Source organism: Wasmannia auropunctata, unplaced genomic scaffold, assembly GCF_000956235.1.
Source record: "Wasmannia auropunctata unplaced genomic scaffold, wasmannia.A_1.0 LD336030.1, whole genome shotgun sequence".
In the NCBI taxonomy this organism is placed as follows: domain Eukaryota; kingdom Metazoa; phylum Arthropoda; class Insecta; order Hymenoptera; family Formicidae; genus Wasmannia; species Wasmannia auropunctata.
The window spans coordinates 646,502-668,152 of NW_012026860.1; the positions used below are offsets into that span (position 1 = coordinate 646,502).

Here is a 21,651-nt window from a genome sequence, read left to right on the forward strand (position 1 = left end):
TTCACAAAACATGGAAAATTTTTTTTTAGAAATTGAATTATATATGACATTTCATAATATTTTAAATTGCTCAAATTTATTTGAAATACAAAATAATTTCAGATTAGAAAGGATTATTTTACCATTGTTCAGGAAAGTAAGGAGGTTCCTCGGGCGCCGGCATCGACCTATCGACCGAATTTCCTATCAATTCACCACTACCATCAGGACCAGTATCATCCATCCCAGTGATACGTAAAGGACTTGGAGATTCGGAGTGGGTATCATCATCTTTACTTTTAGTGCGACGCGGTACACCTCTTGTGTATCCAAATCTGTAAAATTAAATAATAAATACCAAAAAATGACATGAGATTCATATATATTCTATTAAAGACATAATTATATAACATGGTACATACACATACACGCGTGCGCGCGCGCATGTGCGTATGTGTGCATGCATGGCAATGTGAATATGTGCGTACTAAAATGTTCAAATAATAATTATAATAACTAAACAAACCCTTTGCCTCTGGTACTGCCCCTTCCAAAGGATCTTCTAGTACCCCCTCCTCGAGTTAAACCAAAAGGTCGTTCTTTCCGAGGCCTACCAGGTCCACGACGAATATTTAAAGGTTTACCACCAGGTAATGGAAATTTTGAGTATCGCAGCGGATCATGAAAAGCCTCATCTGGTGTAACTAGAAAAAGAAAAAAATAAAGATAAATGTAAAAAAATAAGTTTCAAAAAAGATAAATAATATTGAATTAATTAAATAATTAATATTAAATATTGCACACATATATTATATATATATATCTTTTGTAAAATATGATTTCATTCTAGTTTCTTTATTTGTAATTTTTAATATTTTTTCTCAATATTTTACTTTTTATAATTTTTAATATTTTATCAACTAACATAATTAAAATAATCTTCATATAATTATAATTATTACCTATTTATATTATTTAATTAATATTATTATATTAACTATATATTATTTCATAAATATCATAAATAATGATTGCATATCATATTCATTTATCTAAAAATAAAAATAAAGATACAATAAAAATGTTTAAAATATAATTACTGTTACCAGGAGTTGTTGGTGTTGTCTGTCCAAGCAATTGATCCGAGTTAGCTGGAGATATAGGGATTCCTGCAGTCTCTTCATCTTCGTCTTCGCCATCGGTAGCCTCATCCAGCTCCATCTCCTCTTCACCTTCAAGACGCACTTCATCATCCATGACACCCTTCTCTCTCTTTACTTCTGTTTTTGCTTTAAAAAATTAAAAATTACATGTTATATAAAAATCCTGGGTAACCATTTAGTTTAGTACATCACTTCAAAATCGTTTGAATTATGCTCATTCTGTTTCCAATTGTAAGAGACAAAAGCATTGAGCTAATTAAAAGAACTTCGTCATACTCTGACCCTTGTCAAATTAAAATTCTAATTTGTATTGAATCCAAAACACAATATAAAAAACTAAAGGAATTTGATAATGCTTCGGTAACAAAATACTTCATTCTGCATAACCATTCAGAGTAGTGTATTTTGCTCCAGAACATTGATAGTAAAGTTTGAATAGACTATCAATTAAAGTGTAAACTTTTTTTCTCTTGAACACTAAAATTAAGGATAAGTACAATTATTTAACAATTATATATCCAGTTTGCAATAAAAAAAAATAAAATTTATATTCTAGAATAATTTCCCCCGCTCCTCACCCCTCATCCCTCTAGCTTGTCCAATAAAATCAGACTCGTCTAGACTTCACATCCGGGTGGAAAAAGCACGGGAAGTGAAGGAAAGCGTCGCGACGGCGACGAGGAGTAAGTTCGCCATTACTACGTAAACAGATTCTCGTCAGGGCGCGCCGCCGTTAGCCGTTCGCGTTGGCGGGGTCTCGCGGAACTCAGCGCTGAGTGCGGTCCACGTACCTGAGAATTAATACTGTCGATAAGGCGACGTGAATATCATGATGGAATCGAAGACGGACAGCTGGTTATCGTGATGAGGGCGGCACATCCAGGTAAACATGTTGCAGCAGCGCGAACGGTCCGTGGAAAAAAAAATGTCACATACACAGGTAAGCGAGCGCGGAATCCCCAGCACGAACGGAAGAGTACGCGACGCGAGACTAGCGCTCTAGAATCACGGAGAACGGATATGCGCGCGCAAGTCTGCCGCACGCGCGCCCCCACTAATTTAGATGAATACATATCTGATATCAGTGCGCGCGCCACATGTGAAACTTCCTATATCAATAATACTGTAATTGATGCTGAAGATTGTCGCAACAGCCAATTTTCAATTAAAATTTTTATATTTATTCCTGTTTCTAATAAACATTTCTTCCATTGTACTCACGGTCTTTATATTGTCGTTGTGCAGTTTTTTGTTGTCATATAGAATACATGTGCAACAACAACGTTAAGCTGGTTCTACATTTATAGTTGCATCGCCGCAAACATTGGCGATCCAGTTGAGATCCAATCAACATTAAGCTAGCTTGACGCTGATTGGATCACAACTGGATCACAACATTTGCGCGATGCAACTAATGTGGAACCAGCCTTTAGTGCGATTACGGCCAAATGAGAAGCGTGAAGCCCGTATCAGACTAAAGATTGAGATTAAGATTGGAATGGAATTTGACCAATTAAAACAAAGTTCACTAAATTTGAGGTTAGTTTTCTTTCTTCTAATTGGTTAAATTCCAATTCAATCTCAATCTCAACTTTAGTCTGATACGGGCTTGAGAGAGCGACCATGCCGGCCTTTCGGATGGAATCGGCGATCTCTCCCGTACACTAGCGCCGCACGTCCACGTTTTCAAAAGAGGAACTACGTACCACGTCTTATAACATTGTCGATCAAATTATTTATTAGTGGCATGTGAACGTGGACGTGGTTCGTGTCCGTGCTAATCGTGGCACAGCCGCATATCCTTCACCTACAATTTGTGGATGTAGTATAGACATGAATTGGAATGCCTGTTCATCGACAATGTCGCAAAATAAACGTGATCTATCATATAGTATATTTTATTTATTCATAATTTGTGCACGTAGTACGATTAGCACGGACATGAACTACATCCACGTTCTCATGCTATGATTTGATCGACAATGTTATAAGATAGACGTTGTACGTATAGTTCCTTTTTTGAAAACGTGGACGTGTAGCGCTAGTGTACGGGAGAGATCGCCGGTCCCACTCCCAAAAGGCCGGCGTGACCGCTCTCACGCTTCTCTCTGCCCGTACTGCGTACCTACCTCTCTGGTAACTGGTTACGCATTTCATGTGCTCCCGGCCTTCGTATCTATATTATCACATCGCGCGGCATTGTCCGACGTTAATCGAGACGTTAACCAATGTCGCGACGTGGAATCAATTTTCAGTAAATATAAACTTATTTATATGTTACATAGGCTTATAAATCATACGTGCAAAAGTCGATCATTATTAAAGCTATATATATATTATCCACGTTGCTAGAATTCAATTCAATTCTTAATTCGTCTATTTAAGAAGTTATTTTAATGTTATATAAATATAAATGTAGACCTAAGATTTATAATACATATTGTATGCATTTATAATATGCGAACGATTAATATATCCCACATGTACGTCATGTAAAAATTATAAACTCTACTTTAAATCATACATTATAAAAAAAATATCACCGCTATATATTTTAAAAGCTTTTAAACAAGTACAATTTCTGCACTTGAAATAAATATGTATAATAATGTATTAAATATTAAATTATTGGAAAAAAATGGAAGGAAAAAATTTTACGAATATAATTATAATGATGCAGAATTTCGAGATAAATTATATCAATCAATCGAATCTCATGTACATTATGTTTTATTATATATATACCTAAACAATAACATAATCTTTTTTATCACAATTTGATAAATTCAAATTAAATATATTAGGTTGAATGGAAAGTTGGTTCCGTTAATTTTTTGTATTTATAATACTATATATATATATAATGCGCGCGCTATCTTCTTAGCAAAAAAAAAAAACGGAACGAAATTAATTAATTGACACGGAACTTTCTGTTCAACCTAATAATATATTATATAATTATCAATTATTTTACGATGGTTTTCATGAAAACTAAATCACATATGTAATTAATAAGTAATATATATATGTCTAATTTCTGACATAATTAATTTATGATATAAATCGCATAAATTTATATTTTACATTTTAAATATTATTTATCACCTATTTATTGACATATATTATAATTTAAACTCAATATCATTAATAACATAAAAATACAACATGTACATACTGCATATATATACATATAGAAATAATAAATTATAAATTAATATTAAAAAATAAAAATTAATCTATTTTTATTTAAAATGTGCTCTATTTATAAATTCTATTTTGAATCTATTTTGAAATAACTTAACGAAACAAAAGTATCCGAAGTTCTTCTGTTGCTTCTTAGATCATGAATAAAAGTTGACACGCGTCCCGACCCGTTGATAAGCACTTGAGCAGCAGGAGATACGGTAATGTCTCGTGCAGCCTAATCACTCCTGCGGCACTAGTACTTAGGAACAGGACAGGACTTAATTTTTCCTTTCCCATTGAAGCTTCAAAGATCACAATTCTGCAAATAAAATATAAGATACAATAGAAGTTAAAACAAGAAATTAAGAAGTTAAAGTTTAAGATTTATAATTATTGTTATAATTTTTAATTATGATTGATTAAAGAAAAGATTAATTTTATTTTCCTATCGAGTTTTTAAAAACCATTATTTGAGGTTTCCTGTAAATAAAATATACACACGCATAAATATTATGTAATATATAATAAAAAAATAAAACATAAATTTTAGTGATCTGTAGTTAATGAAGAATAAGACAAATTTTGAATATTTTATCTTTTTAACTATAAAATTTGCTATAATAGATCTTTCTGTAACATACATTATATACGAAATGTTCTACTGTCACTACATCTATCATTAACCGTTCATGCGATAATAATGGAGAAAAATTTTACAGACTTATTTCGTGAAATAATAAAAAGAACATGTGTCATACATGCAATATCTGTGAATTACTGAGTTCCTCCACCAATTATCTAATCTCACCGGTATTACCGGCAATATGGACTTATTAAGATTAATTAAGATTGTCTCTTTCTTTGTCTCATCTTCCTTCTCTGATAGTCTCCTTCCTTCTCTGGTTCACTCTTTATTTTTTTGTTTTTTTTCTCCCTCTTCTTTTGTTTAGCATATTTTGCATGGGGAGGACGGGGGAGAAATAGAAAGAAAAAAAGGAAGAGAGAAAGAGAGAAAAGAAGAAAAATTATTTCTTCTTATGTATAAATTGAAGATTATAAAAATTAATTGTAGAAAATTCATAATATCATTTTTGTCACAAAATGTATATAAATGTTATAATAATGTAGTAATAATAAATAGTATATTTAAAGGACAGGAATTATAAAAATAATTGTAAGATACTTAAATTTAAGTTGAAAATTTGATCTCTCACCATATCTTCGTTGAAGGAAAATCTGCAAAATTATTTAAAAACTCGTTAGCAGTTGTTATCAGCTGAACACCCGGTATACAGTGATGATGCAACGACAGACGTACTCTATTAAAACAACCTCGAGAAATCATTAAAGTCGCCCACTGTATTCTCCTTTCCTTCCCAATAGTATATTCCTTCCTTCTTTCATCCTCATTCTCTCAGAATTACTGGAATACATTTCAGTTTTCTTATTTAATTTTTTTACCTTCATATTATTAAAAATAATATAATAAACGCATATAAATAATATAATATAATAACATTATTTCATAACGACATATTAAATAATTTTTATAAACAATAATAAAATGTTTTTTAATAAAAAATAAAATTATATAAGATATCTAAATTATACATTTCGTATACATTAGTGTAATAATATACATGTATGTATATCTTATATTTATTTATTCATACATATTTTATATGCATACGTGCATGTGTGTGTCCTGAAAAGTTACATACATTTTTCAGATGTTTTTCAAATGCTCTTACAATGTGGAAAAGTGAAATTACAAAGCTCATATTATTACGAAGATGAAAGAGTAAAGAAGTCAGGGTACAATTGAATCTTTGATTTCGCTGCGTTCTGTGTTTGGTGAGTATGTTTCTCTTTTTATCAAACATCCTATTCATCATTCATAGCCTAGTTAGGAATCGCTTTGGCATCAATATTGCATAAGATGCAATAATGTGAAAATGCAAATATATAAATTAAGAAATAATTATGCTTAATATATGATGAAAAATAAGTAACTAGAAATAAATAAATAAATAACAAATTATATATATAATAGAATATATGTATAAAGAGTTAGTGAAAACAATGCGTTAATAATGCATGCCGTGTTGCTTATTATTTTTTAACGTCGCTCGGATTAAATTTTAATCGTTTGCCAAAGAGGATTAGAGAAACTACCATTGCAGATTCAGCTGCAACATCTACGTATCAATACATATACACAGATTGGTATAATAACTGTTATCACTTCCGAAAAAAAAAAGAATACAAAATTGAAAATATCAGGCAGAAAGAATATTAAAAAACGCTAAACAAGATTAAAATTATTTTTCTTAAGATTAACTTGTCTTTTATTTAACTAAAATTTAATCTGATTTTAATGACATGTAATTCTATTAGTATTAGTATTTAGAAAAATAATATTGTTTTACTAATTTTTTGTTTAATTGTTTATTCGATAAAGAGTTTCAAACGTATTCAAATTTATTCAATAATAATAATACACCCTGTAGACAGTTGACTTTTTTGGTGTTGACGGTTGCAAAGACACGAAAAAACCAGAGACGACGAAAAAAAGCTGACTCGCCATGGGATAAAACAAGATAGAGTAAAAGGGTTGGAGTCAATTAACGTTAATTTCTGCTAATGTCGATGGCTTCTCTTGATGTTCGTCAAACGCTGCACGTCCCCCTTTTAATTTGAAAATAACTCATTTCTGCGAGAACATATGTATTGATGTTTAAACATGTTCGAGAGATAACAGAAACATAAAAAAAAGATGAAACCTACCATTATGCAGAGTAAAATAATGATGATAATAATGATGTGATATATTAAAAAAATAAGGAAATAGCTATTTTATTAATTAATAAGTCAATTAATTTAACTATTTACGTAGTAGTTTTAATTTATGAAATCTCCTAAACTTGTCAATTTCTTAATTAACTTCTATTATTAATTCTAATAAATACTATTACCTTTGTACATTCCTGGAACGTTTATTCTTTCTCAAAAAGTAATGTTTCTAATATAATTAGATCAGTTACGTTAGAATTAAATTTCTTCTTTATAAATGTTATATAGTAATAATTTTATTTTGTATATTAATTTTTTATTCTCAATTTATTCATTCTTACTATTTTGATACGATCAAATGATACATATATATATCTGATAAATTACGCAAATGATTTGAATAATAATGATAGTAATAATAATTGCTTTATTAACAGTGGTACTGTTTATTAAAATAAAAGTAAAATAAAATTATTTAAAATAAATTTATTTATTAAATAAACTATTTAAAATTATTATCTTACAATTTATTTAATTGGCTCAGTATTGTTATTAATAATAAAACGAATTTATTTGTTCGTACTAACAAATGAGAAATTATTAATATTAGGCAATTTATTCAATTAACTTAATATTATAATACTTAAAAAAATTACTAAGTGTCAAGCAATTAATTTGATTGACTCAACATTAGTTAGACATTAGATAAAAGAATGTTTGTTTATTATAAACTTCTTCTCAAGTTGCTTTCTCACAGAATATATTATTGGTATTTTAACCCTAGTCGTATCTTTCCTCTCTTATATCCTATACACTATACTATCGTATGTGCGAGGTGAAGAAGTCATCGCGATAAAGAGCGAAGATCCATGAAGAAAGCAGAGCGTATTATATTTTCAGAATAATAACATATATCTTCTAATTTCAATACTTTATTTGAAATTGAAAATGAACGAAAAGAAAAAATATAGCATTCTCTATAAAATGTTTTAAAATAAATATTAATTACTTAACAATTTATTAATTCGTTAAGGGAAAATTAATTAAGGAAAAAGAAAGATCGATTACAAAAAAAGTAAAGAAAAATTAATTAAATATAAAAAAAGTATTTCACCTTAAAATTTGTCCAGCGACTAACTATAAAAGAGAATCCAGTAGAAGACATTTTAATAATAAAAATGAAAAAAATTGGTTTATTAAATTTTTATAAGGACATTAATTTGAATTTTCATAAAAAACTTAGCATCTCACATTTAATTAACAAAATTACTTTCCATATATATATATATATATGTATATATATATATAAATATTCCATATATATATATATTCCATATATATATATATTCCATATATATATTACATATATATATATATTCCATATATATATTCCACATATATATATATATTTCAAGAATTCTCACATTCTTGTCGGAACAATCACAGAAAATCGAAAATTGATTATAATTACCTTCAACTCCTTTATCGTATCATGCGCGTAAGCAACTAATTTTATGTTGTAATCAAAATTTTTTTGCTAATTCAGAGACAATATGCATTTATCTTTCTAATTATTTCCATTGTGTTTAAAATCTCTAATTAATAAAATTTTTATCGATCTCTCTGATTATTTCTATATTTTTTTACGTATAGATATGTATATATACATATATTCTATATTATATATATATTTTCTGTGATATTTTTTATTTTATGATATGCAGATAGATTTACAGATTATATTTTCTAATATAAATTTTTATAGTAATAAAAAATTTTGATAAATGAATAGATAAAAATTTGATAAATATTATCACATGATATATATATATAGAACACAATTAATATTATCATTCTTACAAAATTAATTTTGGATATAAAGATACTTAAATAGATATATGAGTCAATTTGATGCAAAGCTTTAAAAATTCAATAAAGAAATTACGATTAAATGCAGGACTTTATAATATTGCGAATAATGAAATTTTGTACAAATATATTGTACCAACTCTTTTTATAAGAAACCAACGAAACTCTTTTATCATTATAAACTAACGTAACCAACTCCTCACGTACATTCCTCACTCCATCATTCGTTCACTAAATGTGCTGAATCGCAGCTTTATTCTCGCGCGTGTTTTACAGTTCTACGCGAACAGAATAAAAAAAAAACTTCACTGACGAAGCACGCAGTGACTGAGCGCCGTGCACGCTTTATTAGCTTGATATAGTGGTGCACGCACGCACACAGCACAATTTGCCGCAACATGCACAGCGCAGCGACGCGACAACGACTGAGCGCTAAGTGCCGTTGATTGGCTTGATATAGTAGGACGCGCGAGCGCGCGGCGCAATTGGCTCCGCTGTGCGCGCGGGAAATGATTGGTCAATTTAATCCTAGAATGCGCGCCGCATTAAGCATTCAAACGGCGTTCAGTACCTATTAACCAACTGCTCGGTGACGAGAAAGGAGACATCCACAGCTACAGTTGATTTCTGATAGTGTTTTCTTTACCATCTTTTTCCATTATCCTTTCTGACAACAAAAATTTTCAGTTTTTGAATAAAAAAACCTCTTTCTTTCTTTTTTTATAAAATATTTGTACAAAACGTGATAAAATAGTAACGTACAATTGAACAGAAGCAAAAATTTAAGGAATGAAATAATTACTTAGGGGAAGAGAGAATGGCAAACAAAAATATGAGAATAATATAAAAGAATCATATATATTTCAATTTTTGTAAATATTAATTTAATTCACAAATGTTATATTTTAAATTTATATAAAATATCATTTATTATCTTGTAATTTAATTTAATTTTGTATGAGAAACTGTATTAAAACTTTTACATTTAAATTTTTTCTTAGATGCTTAAACATTCTTTTTAATGTTAGCTACGCCACTGTCTTTTCCCCACTTCCGTAGCTTCACTCTCCGTGCATTTTTTTCTCTCCCACTCGTTCTGAGTCAATTTACCAATTGAAATCAGTGTCGGTCGCGGCACTGAATAGTCTGCCAACCGACGGCGAATGATCTTGTCCCTCCTTTCCCCTTCATCTATTTAGAGGGAAACTGTTATCAAACTATTCACCGGTCCAGTAAGGTCCTCATTCAAATTCCGCGACGAGATTACGTGTTCTCGTGGCGAATTAAATCCCATTGATTGTCAAAACTAAAATAAAAAAAAGACATGAAAAACTCAAGAAGTTTAACTCAGGCATTAAAGGAGAAAGAACAAGTTAAGAATTAAAAAATTTTATTTACAAAATATTTAGTTTTTTTCTTATATATATAACTTTATTTAGTTGTAACTTAATTAATCACGTCGATTGTGCTTACTGACATGTAAAGTAATCGTGTCGAAGTGAGTTTTTTAAATTATCACCTACGGCACTACTACTTAGCATACAAATAAGCATACAAATAAATATCATTTGAATTAAGTCGAATGGGTTCGTTTTAATTATTTTTATTTTTTTTAAACTTTATCGATTCTATCGATTAATGTTGTCTTAAAATAATTTATTACATATTTACTTAATTATATTTATAATTAAGAAGAATGAAATCTATGTTACCAGAAACAGAAATTGATATTATATATTATTACATAAATCATGCATATTAATAGATGCAGTGTACGTTTTGTACGGAATATCGAAAATTAAATTGATATTATTTTAGTTGTTTTAAATTATTAGAGAGTATGTACATTTTTCAAAAAGGTATATTATAATGTGATTGACGGATGTGAAAAGGATAGTTAGATTTGTGAACGCACCAACGAGCGTTCTAATGATGCTTCGCCCATTGTTACGGTCACAAATCGAAATATCCTTATTGAATTTGCGGAAAATTCATATTGTTTCTCAAAAATCTGAAACAAAATTAGCATATATATATATATATATATAAGCGAGTAATTATATTTTTAAAGAAAAGTTTATACATGATGGTGACACACAAAATTCACGTGATAGAGAAATATGTAAAGTTAAAAATTTATAATTTTATGAAATTTAAATATTGATAGATAATTATCCAAATTTTATCTTTTAAAGAAAGAATCATATATAGAAACTTTAATTAATACACATGCTGTTACATTTTATGAAACGATAGCGATTTGACGACTGTGACTTTCCCATGCGGGTCTATTTTACCATAGTGAAGCGATATTACTACACAATGTCGCGATTATTTACTTTTTTCTCTTTCATTTGTCATCTTTCGAGCGGACATATGGATGAAATAATAGCATTTAAAAAAGGAATTAATTCGAGAAATTGTTAAAGCGATCAAAGTAAAAAAATCAAAGTATACTATATCGACTATTCTTAGAGATATCTAAAGTAAATTTTTAATAAAATCTATTTTCAACAGAATATTGTGCTTTTATATATATATTATATATATATATATATATATATTATGTTAAATATACTTTACGTAGATGATTCACGAAATTATAAGCTTATTCCAGCCTTTGATACGAACACTTCACATAACTATCAATTCACTTTGACACGTCGTAGGAGTACGATTGGTATCTATATATGGCAGCAGCTTCAGATGGAATGCCACGAGAAATTGCCAACAAGTTACACATGCACAGGTGTTTCTTAAGATATCACGTGTGCCTGCTGCCATATGTCTGTCTGTCTCTCTATCTTTGATATCATTTTATATTGGAGATCTCTCCTCAACGCATAAATTTAATTTCATATTTTCTTGTTCTCACAGAGAATATTCTTTTTCACTTATATTATACCTATATCATTAAATTATTATTATTATTATTATAGATTAATAGATCGATAAAATGTATGTTCATTAATTTTTTAAAATTTCTAAGATGATAAAATAAATAATATGATAGAAAAAAATTCAATAGTACGTTTTTCATAACAAAGGAACATTTTCCTAATTTTATTTTGGTTTAAGGTAATCTTTTTAAAGTTAAAAATTTTAAAAATATTTGTAGATATAGTATATGTATATGTTGTTTATTATGATAGATAATTGTCCTTTTTTTAAAGATTAGAATAATATTAAATGCATTATTCAATTAGTGCTTTTTTTTGCAAAAAACTCAGAATCAAAGTTTTACGGAGCCACGGTTTATCGAAAGCGATTCAGAGGAGCAAATGTTATTAAATTGAATAGAATGCGGTGCGTAGGCCCAGGCCGGATACTCGCCGAATGAATCTCATCCCAAGAGAGAGGAAGTCCGAATTAACTCGAGAGTAGCTACTGTCAAGGGGTTACAACCAAGTTCTCTCTGGTATCCCATACAAACGATAAAGTTATTGCGACCCTATTCTCTTGAATGATCAATAATATTTTGATAAATTATGGTACTGTAAAGATATTGTAATATTGTGTCAAATTATACTGTAAAATAAAAGATAATAAAAATAGAAAATTAAAATAAAATGATAAAGTTATATAAATAAAATAAGTAATAAAGAACAAGTAAAATAAAAATAAGAAAAACCATAAAATGTATTATAATATTATTATGTTACATGAAATATAATTTTAATTTTTAATTATAACGTATACTAAGTACAGAGTAATAAAAATAGGAGTTTCTTAAAAAAGAATTTAAAAGTGTGAGGAAACTAGGTAGAAAAATTTGAAAGTACAGAATGTGATAAAGAAGAATTAAGACTTATTAAAATCGTTTAACCCCCTGTGCTGTTTCTTACATCGTATACTACTCCTAATAGCTTTATACTTTAAATAAGATATAGGTGGGAATAATAAGAGAAAAGAAAGGAACAGCAAATCAGTTTCATATGTGGTAACTTATAATGCAATAAAAAAAAAGGGATAAAAAGTTTGGAGATTTTTTTATAAGAGATTTATTATATTTTAATAAATGCAACCGTAAACTTATTGTGGATATAAATTTAAGCCTTAATTCTTAACTGTGTTATTTTTACGATTTTATACATTACATAATAAATATATTAAAATAGTGTAGTCACTATAATTATCATTTCACATTTTTATGAATCACATATTGCATATATATATATATTACCATTTATTACATATTTCTCTACGCGATTGTACGAGATAAGTTGTAATTCACTATTTAACGTTTTTCACAAATAATTTCCACCACACTGGGCTCCATTAAAACAGGATCCAGACATCTATGTATTGCACTACCTAAAATCTCGTCCAGCAAAAAGTGAACCACACTATAAACAAAAACAAAAACATATATAAATAATATATACATACACAAATCATTAATTTTAATTTATAAAGTTAAATCAAAATCTTACTTTTCATCTGACACAAATTGCCATAAATAAAGTTGTAAATAATGAGTGTCCACTTGGATTTGTTGTAAACCATACTTGCTGAACGTTCGCAATCTTACGCATTCAAGGAAAGTCTGTATTACCAAAAAATATTAAAGAAAATTAATAAATATATGATCTAATGACTTCATATATGATCTAAGAACTTTTTTAAAATAACAATAATTTCTTTGTATAATATTTTATAACCCTTTATTTAAAAAAATTGTCAAATAAAAAAAATAATTATTGATTTAATTTTTATTCAACTAGATGTAAGTATGGCAAAAATATAAAACATATTGCGTAGTGAACGACGATAGAGTTGGAAGGATGAATCAACTTTATAAAGTGAATAATGACCGTGCTATTTTGTCATTGCGACTACTCTACACCTGAGCGATTATTACACCAGTACATTGCCTGCTAGAAGTATTATTTCGCACAAATTTTTAATGCTCTATATATTAAAAAATAATTTTAAAAATGATAAGTAATATTTAAATAACTAAAATAACAAATTAATACTGATCTAATTGATAACAAATATTGTAATAATTAATAAGTAAAAATTAAACTAAAATGAATAACAAAACAATACATTGAATTATATTAAATATTTTATTATTGCTATTATTATTAAAATAATATATTATTATTTTCACCTTCAAGCTTATTTTGATAATTCCTGTTAAAATAGATGCCTTGTTGAATTGTACAGAAGAAAATATTTCGATTCGTTCAGAAAACAATTTGTGAATATTCGTCACTAGAGAAGAATCGATGTGGCTAGGCGTATAGGATGACCAATTTGATCTGTAATGTTGCCGAGATATGCTAACACTAGAACAAATTTTTTTTATGTACTCCAAACCCAGTATTTAACGATCAAAGAATATAAAGAATTAAATATTACATATAGATTCCAAAGATTTATATTATCATATTTTATATTAAAGTCTTCCAAATAACATTTATATGAAAACTAGATGTAATAAATAAAAAAAATTGTTTAAATAAAAATCATTTACCTATGAGTCTTCCTACTACTGTCACTACTTCTATCGACCTGACCATCATCACCGTATAAAGCGGATACTTTGGCTTCAATGATCGTTACATCTTCAACAACTCTCTTCATAACAGCTCTCACGGTTCTAGGTTCAATTGTGTGCAACCAATCCCTGGTCTCTACGGATTTCCTTAACATTTGGGACACTGTTAATCCCTGAATTCGCACATAGTGATTCAATAAATTTTGAGCAGCTTCTTGAAAACGATCGCACATTTCTGATCCGGGAGTTACGATATTTTCTGAAGATGCATATTGATCGATTTTAAAAAGCTCGTCAATGGTTGTGAGCTGCAAAATGGATAAATTAAATATATTATTATATAGTATATATATATATATATCATAGTCATATATATTAATTTATTATATTAGTTCATTTATTATTTCAATGTGTTATAATAAAATATTTTTAAAAATCTGTTTATTTTTAAATACCAGATAACGGACGTTGCTCTCCTTATACTCGATGCACATTTTGCTAAGCAAAAGTAATAGGGTGGGCGGAAATTTGGGTATGTCAGATCCATTACAAAATCCAGCTACTGTGGCTGTGAGATGATGAAGAAAACCGATTACTAATCCTTCTCTCACTTCATCCACGCAAAAACTTTGCAAAAATTGTGTTTTTAAATTAAATGACAAGTCCGGCTGTAAAAATACCTAGAACAATTATAATCAACTTTAGTTGTTGTTCTTCACATTTGCTATTATTTAAGAAATGAAAGATTATGCAATACAATTGTCAAAAAAAGAATTTTATATATCACAAAAGAAATTGTAAACAGAATAAAAAATTGAAAAAGGGATTCAATTGGAGTACAAACCAATAAATCCTGTAAAACTCCTTTAACTTTTTCTATGGTGGGCATTATAAGCATAGCTTGAAGTTCCGTTAAGCTTCCTTCGCCTTCCTGAGTAGCCAAAGTCTGCCTTACTTTTGCTAAAATCTCATTCAAGTGTTGCTTCAGACTATGCAAATGGTTGCGACATTGTTTTCGACCAGCGTTTACGACAAGATCAGTGCCAATTCTGTAAAATGATTAAATTAATTTATTATATTTTGTTTGTATTATTTATTCATATATATTTACATTCCAAATTATTTTTACATTTCATTTAATATATCTATTTTTTTTATTACCTGGCAAAGTCTGTTTCCTTGGACAACATATTCATCGCTTGTAACTTGCGATAAAATCTGTCAAGAGCTCTTACTAAAATTGCCGTGTCAGCTACATCCTCCACTCTTTTGCTCATTAAATCAAAATATTTTTTCATATTACTCACAATAAACTTATTTAAATGATCCACAGCTTTTATTTCAAAGTCATCAACTAATTCACTGTCGTTCAATGATCGATTTATGAACATGTCATTGTAGGAAGTTACAATCAGGCATAAATCACTAAGAAAGCCCGTAGAAGCCATGTCTACGAATTCTATAATGTCGTTTTCGCACATATCTTTCAAAATATCTAACTGTTCGGTTAATCTTCCTTCAGCGTGTATCAAGAATTCAGTGCATAATGAATCAGCTGGTTCCTTTAATTGTAGCAGAAGCTCTATATTTTCAGCTAAAGCCTTAGTAGAAGCGTCTCTCTTATGAAATTGTAATCTGAGTTTAGATTTCAGTTCTTCCAAAATGTCCTCGCAGTCTTTCTGAATGCCTTGGAAGGATGGCATATTGCTATATTGATTTAAAACTTTTTGTGCATGAACATAATCTTGAACTGCCTGAAAAGTAATTGCTTATTGAAAATTTGAAAATTAAGAATTAAAGATTTTATTATGTTACATACATACATACATACATACATACATGACATGTTTACATATAAAAAAAAGTGTAATACGTACGTCTGTATATTTTTCTTCGTTTATTTTGTCCTTAAGATTGCCAGGTAGCTTAAAAAGAAACTGCAATTTTTTCAACAGAGTGTGTACAGAGGACAGTTTAGCAATTTGTTGTCTAGTTCCATGTAAAGTTGAAGAGATCTGCTCTGAAAAGGAAGTGATGCTTTCCATATTCTTTGCTAAGAGATCCATGTTATCCTCCATTTCCTTGAAATCAGTCTTCATCTAAAATGTATTTCAAAAATTAAAAATAAATCTAATAATTTTTTAAAAGGCGACTTACCTTGCGTATAGTGTCGGTAGCAGATATGAACTTATTATAATTTTCGTACACCAAAGTTTGCATGTCTGAATGTAAAGCTTGAGTGTTTTTTATGATCTCTGCTTCATGATCCATAATTTGCTTTAATGTACACTCCTGAAAAATAACTCAAAGTGTAAACAGCATCTTATTTTATTATATAAAATACAAGATGTTTTCTTTTAAACATGTATAATAACAATTTTATTATAGAAAAATTTTAAAAGTAACAAATAAAAAGAGATGGAATAAAAACGGCTAATTAGAACTTACTCGAATTAACTTACCTTCAATAGCTTTTGGAAATACATATCAGAATTGAAATGTTGCCCATTTATATCGTAAGGATTATTAGTATTCTCTGTCATCTTGTCAATCTTTCTCTTTAATTAATAAGATAAATCTCTCTTCTTGACTTCTTAAATCCTTAATCTGTCAGACTTTATGTAATAAAAAACAATAAGAAGGCATTAGATTTAAACAAAGTTTTGTCCTCCAAAGTGGAGATTGGACAAAGGACTTATAATCTTTTCCCATAGAAATTATAATTGCAAAAGGATATCCAAGAAGTTTTTTTTTTAATCATGTGCCATTGAAGAAAAATATGTAATTGTTCAGTTAGGGATCTCATCTCCAATACTGATAAAATTATGCTTTTTTAACCCGTCTAAATTGAATAATTAGCAAAAATATAATCAATTATCTGTAATTGTACAGTGCTCTATTGTCACGGCGCAATTTTTTAAATAAAATACCTTTAGTTACCAGATTGTGTGTATATTTTCCAAGATATAATATTAATTTTATTAAATTTATATGTATGTATACTTACGTATGTTTTTCACTCTCTTATATTATTTTTTCTCATTAACGTATTAATAAGTGTCGGCAGCTACCAAACTGTAACATTTGCAGGTTAACTCTAGATCTCCAGATTGCTCCAGATTATGCCGTATTGCCGTGTCTAAATGCTGCGCTGCGCAAAGTAACATAACCCAACATAACCTTACTTCATCGTATAAACGAAAATTACGAAGGCGCAACAAGTGCACGAAACTTATTAAATAAATTTGCAATATCCTTCTAATAATATCGATTTTTCCGAATTTTAGTCTTTAGAAATAAAGACTTTGAAGTGCTCTCTCAATTTTAATTTTCGTCACATAAAAGAGAGTTTGATTAAAAAGGTGAGGCTAAATGATCATACGTTTTCCATAAACATTTTACTAATTTTGAAATTGTGGCAAAATATAGGAATAAATACTACAAATATCGTGAAATTGTGGGAGAAGCAATACAATTGACTTTAAATCAAACTCGATCTCGTTGCTCAAGCTTAATATCGCTTTTATTAATCAAATTTAAAAAATTTTCCGTACTTAACCTCTTTAGAATCCAATAAGAAAGAGCAAAGAATAATTAACTTTAAAGTGTAGCACAGTTTAAAGTAGAGCATAAACCGATATCTTTAATCTCGTCTTTTCTTTTATTTATTTAATTATAAACATCTTTAACATAATTTGAATTTTCAGGTACAACGATAGGATATTTTGAAGACTTGAGCCAAGTAAGAGTTCTGTCTTAAAATTCAGAAGTTAATTTCTGCAAATTTTACTGCAAACTCCAAAGAGGAAGAACTTCTTCGAAAAGAAAATCTTCAATCAGAAAGTATTCGATTGTAAATTATGAGAAAGACTTTTAATTTGAAATTTTTTTGATTTTTGAGAATAATTCTACTTGTGTTGCAAGAGAAAAAAATTTGATAGCCATTTAACAGTTTCAAACTTCGAGAAGGAAGGATTTGAAGACTTAATCTTTGACAATTCAACTGTAAGTGAGGAAAGAGATTTACTTTGAAATCGACTTTACCTGTAACCTATGGATAGAAACGTTTTGAGAATTTCTTTATATTTGTGGGCCGTTACTTCAACTATGAAGAGAAAGGATCGAAAAACCATATTTTCAAGCTAAAACTTAAATGAGAATGAAAGATTTAAGAGCCAATCTTTCAGATTTATAACTTCAATTTTAAACAAATCAGATTTATTTGCTTTTAAGAATTATTATATTCCAATCATGCCACATCCTTGCGTTGTTTGTGGCCGTTCACGCATGAATCCCAACAATCGCGAGGAAGAGTATATGTTTTTCGGCTTTCCAGTGAACGATGAAGCTCGTTGTTGTCGTTGGTTAGAGTTCTGCGGTCGTGAGGACCTCTACAAACTTACAAAAAAGCAGCTTCTTCAGCGTATGGTCTGCTCGAAGCATTTCCGACCCCAAGATTTCGTTAATGAATACACGGACCGTTTAAATTTCACCGCAGTTCCGTCGGTTTACGATCCTAAGCAGAGTTTATACAATATAACATGTGTTCTTTGTCGAAGAACACGAAGGGATCCACCTGCAGCGGATTATGATGGAACGACCTTTCACCACTTTCCTGGAGAAGAATTCCGCTGCCTCAAATGGTTGGACTTTGTTGGAGTCGACTCTTATTACAGGCTAACAAGAAAGGAAATTCTTTACTGCTATATCTGTTCCAAACATTTCGATCGTTCCCAATTTGTCCCAGAATACAAGGGAAGATTAATGGAGAATGCAGTTCCGAATATTCGTGATCCAGATCAATTGAGCCAAGCGGAACTATCTATTACTGAGTTGCCGACTAAACCAAAGCTTTTCAGTTCTCCAGATAAGTGTAAAAAGTTGGAGCCACTGCCTGTTAAAATATTGGAAAGCCAAGCTTGTGCAGCTTGTGGTCGGTTAAGATCGGATCCGAGGAATAAGATTGAACGTTACAAATTCCATCCATTCCCGGCATACGAAATAGGCCGATGTTTGCGTTGGTGTCAATTCTTGGGCCGGGAAGATTTACTCAAAATGTCGCCTAATCAAATACGCAAACTCGTACTTTGTTCGAAACATTTTCAGACCGGCCAAAGCTTCCATAAAGTTGGTCCATGCGATGCGGTACCCACGATTAAGGACGTTTCTGAATCTGAAAATATTATAGAGCAAAATGAAGAGGATCAGGATCTCGGAGAAGATAGCAAAGACCCTTCCAAGGGTCTTAAACGTCGCAGGCCACTGGTGTCCAGCAAGAAACCCAAAATCGACAACAAACCTACGCCATTGGCAAAGAAACGAGGAAAATCCAGGAGACCTACTTCCATTAATATTCCTAGGCTTCTTCCCAATAATTTGGAGAATCAAATGATCAGAAAATTACCTCTTCCGTCTACAACCAATTGGAAGATCCAGTTAGGAGATCAATTGCAGCCGATTACAATTAATAATATCTCTTCGAATGTGACTAATCAGGCAAATTTTAAGAAGATTATAATGCCATTTACTGGCGATTTAGCAAGTCTTGGTACTCCGATACCAGTTGAAAGTTTATCAAGTATTCCTCCGGGGCTGCTGATCAAAATAAATTTGCCAGAACAAGAACAACAGCAACCGCAACAACAGCAGAAATTATCAAAAGTGAAGAAGCAAAACAAGAAGGTGACAAATAATTCAAATGAACAAATTCGGGAAAAAAATAATGGCCAAAAAATAACTCCTGTTAGTATAGTGCATGATACGAAACAAATTAAAAATATAACAGAACTTATATCAATGTCTTCAGAACCTGTAATTGAGACTTTAAATACTAATAAAATAGAAATGCAGGACGAAGTGATTTCGAACTCCTTGAAGATTATAAATGTTCAAGGTGGAGTACAGGTCAGTGTAGAACAAAAAAATATTTTTGTGTTTGTTATTAATAACGATTACGAATATACATTTCCAAATATATTTTGGAAGAACAATTATTTGTAATTATTTACAATTTCGTGATTTTAATTTTTGTAAGTAAAATATTATAATGTAAAACAATTAAGTTTATATACATACACAACGTCGTTTTCTTGTACATTAAATATAAGAAATATCTACATAATTCTGATAAAATAACGATTAATTGAAAAATATTGAAGTGATTAATAATTAACGAATAAATAAATGAAAAATAGTATTGCATTTATATTAACGAATAATAATTTGTTTTAATAACTCTTAACACTGATGCAGGTAAAGGAAGAGTGTTTCGAGAGGTCGGAGGAGAAAAAAATTCCAAAGAAGAAGGTAAAGCGACAGAAGAAAATCACGAGGACCATGAAAAGAACTATGTTTCCTATCAAGAATGAGATTAAATATTTCTTGAAAAAAATGACACCGCTAATGCGTCGGCTACCGACACAAGCTAGGGCGACAATGAAATTATCAATCGTTAACATGGTAATTGATCAACTCTGAAATTATAAATATGTATTCTAAAATCAAGAAGCATATATTTTGAAATTAATTTTTCATAATTTTACTGATCAAAAAACGAAATCTATAAATAATATTGTTGGAATTTACATTTTTTCGAAAACAAATATCTAATACATTTTCTTAATGAGATAAGTTCTTTAATTAGTTGTTGTCATATTTGATAACATTCAAGAATCTTCTAAAAAGAACCCCGTACAAAAAAAACAAGGATTTTTAGCTCTCGATGAAATTAGCTGAAACTGTAATGTTATAGTTTTTTTAAAGGAATTAGGGCTCCTAAGAATAAATCTAAGATATCGAAGTAGTAGCCAAATGTGAATTGATACAGATGTGGATGTATAATAATTTTTATTATTACAATATCTAACCACATACGAATTGTGCGTCGCAATTTTGTCGGTTTGAAACATGAATCCAATAGATTCGTAGCAAATATATATATATATATATATATATATAATCGAATTCGTAGCAAAGAAAACTAATCATTTTCAAGTTTGTACCTCAGAAAACTTTTGATCAGTGAGCCAAGATCTATAACGTACTACAGTTTCAGCCAATTTCATCGAAGATCAAAAACCCTTGATTTTGTGCGGAGTCCTTTATTTATTTATTTGAACAACGTAAGCGATTGAAAATACCGCAAAATAACTTTCG

The 21,651-nt window shown here is 29.5% G+C and overlaps 3 protein-coding genes and 2 long non-coding RNA genes across 11 annotated transcripts in view; 2 read left to right on the forward strand and 3 right to left on the reverse strand.

The window, feature by feature from the left end:
* LOC105452544 (histone-lysine N-methyltransferase 2C-like) overlaps positions 1-2,145 on the reverse strand; it is a 36,037-nt gene extending 33,892 nt beyond the window's left edge. For 3 of the 4 annotated variants that reach the window (XM_011693749.1, XM_011693748.1, XM_011693747.1), the window contains exons 1-4: positions 1,934-2,145; positions 1,080-1,268; positions 506-683; positions 123-314 (exon numbers count right to left, since the gene is read on the reverse strand). In XM_011693749.1, the coding sequence (XP_011692051.1) occupies positions 123-314; positions 506-683; positions 1,080-1,236 (527 nt within the window). In that variant the 5' untranslated portion in view covers positions 1,237-1,268; positions 1,934-2,145. The remainder of the gene's footprint in view (positions 1-122; positions 315-505; positions 684-1,079; positions 1,269-1,933) is intronic. The other variant, XM_011693750.1, reaches the window with a different exon arrangement.
* Positions 2,146-2,889: 744 nt separating this feature from the next.
* Positions 2,890-14,222, forward strand: LOC105452547. Of its 2 annotated transcripts, none has more exons than XR_974747.1 (3): positions 2,890-3,396; positions 6,059-6,182; positions 14,142-14,222. It is a non-coding gene; the product is annotated as an uncharacterized LOC105452547 (long non-coding RNA). The 2 variants fall into 2 exon arrangements; XR_974748.1 differs by lacking the exon at positions 14,142-14,222 and adding an exon at positions 6,839-7,152.
* On the reverse strand, positions 4,360-9,411 carry LOC105452546. Of its 2 annotated transcripts, none has more exons than XR_974746.1 (3): positions 9,198-9,411; positions 5,543-5,751; positions 4,360-4,647 (listed from the first exon to the last, which is right to left on the reverse strand). It is a non-coding gene; the product is annotated as an uncharacterized LOC105452546 (long non-coding RNA). The 2 variants fall into 2 exon arrangements; XR_974745.1 differs by lacking the exon at positions 4,360-4,647 and having other exon boundaries at positions 5,436-5,564; positions 5,647-5,751.
* LOC105452545 (vacuolar protein sorting-associated protein 51 homolog) lies at positions 12,976-17,616 on the reverse strand. Its single transcript, XM_011693751.1, has 11 exons — positions 17,504-17,616; positions 16,959-17,111; positions 16,654-16,788; positions 16,374-16,595; positions 15,658-16,250; positions 15,341-15,545; positions 14,952-15,176; positions 14,473-14,804; positions 14,107-14,284; positions 13,424-13,536; positions 12,976-13,336 (listed from the first exon to the last, which is right to left on the reverse strand). The coding sequence occupies exons 2-11, from the start codon at positions 17,037-17,039 to the stop codon at positions 13,228-13,230; spliced, it is 2,193 nt and encodes a 730-aa protein (XP_011692053.1). The 5' UTR covers positions 17,040-17,111; positions 17,504-17,616; the 3' UTR covers positions 12,976-13,227.
* Positions 17,617-17,756: 140 nt separating this feature from the next.
* LOC105452548 lies at positions 17,757-21,638 on the forward strand. Of its 2 annotated transcripts, XM_011693753.1 has the most exons (4): positions 17,757-17,858; positions 18,204-18,501; positions 18,833-20,400; positions 20,749-21,638. In XM_011693753.1, exons 3-4 carry the CDS (start codon positions 18,922-18,924, stop codon positions 20,971-20,973), a joined length of 1,704 nt encoding a protein of 567 aa, XP_011692055.1. In that variant the 5' UTR covers positions 17,757-17,858; positions 18,204-18,501; positions 18,833-18,921; the 3' UTR covers positions 20,974-21,638. The 2 variants fall into 2 exon arrangements, with proteins under 2 accessions (XP_011692055.1, XP_011692054.1); XM_011693752.1 differs by having other exon boundaries at positions 18,204-20,400.
* The last annotated feature ends 13 nt before the right edge of the window (positions 21,639-21,651 follow it).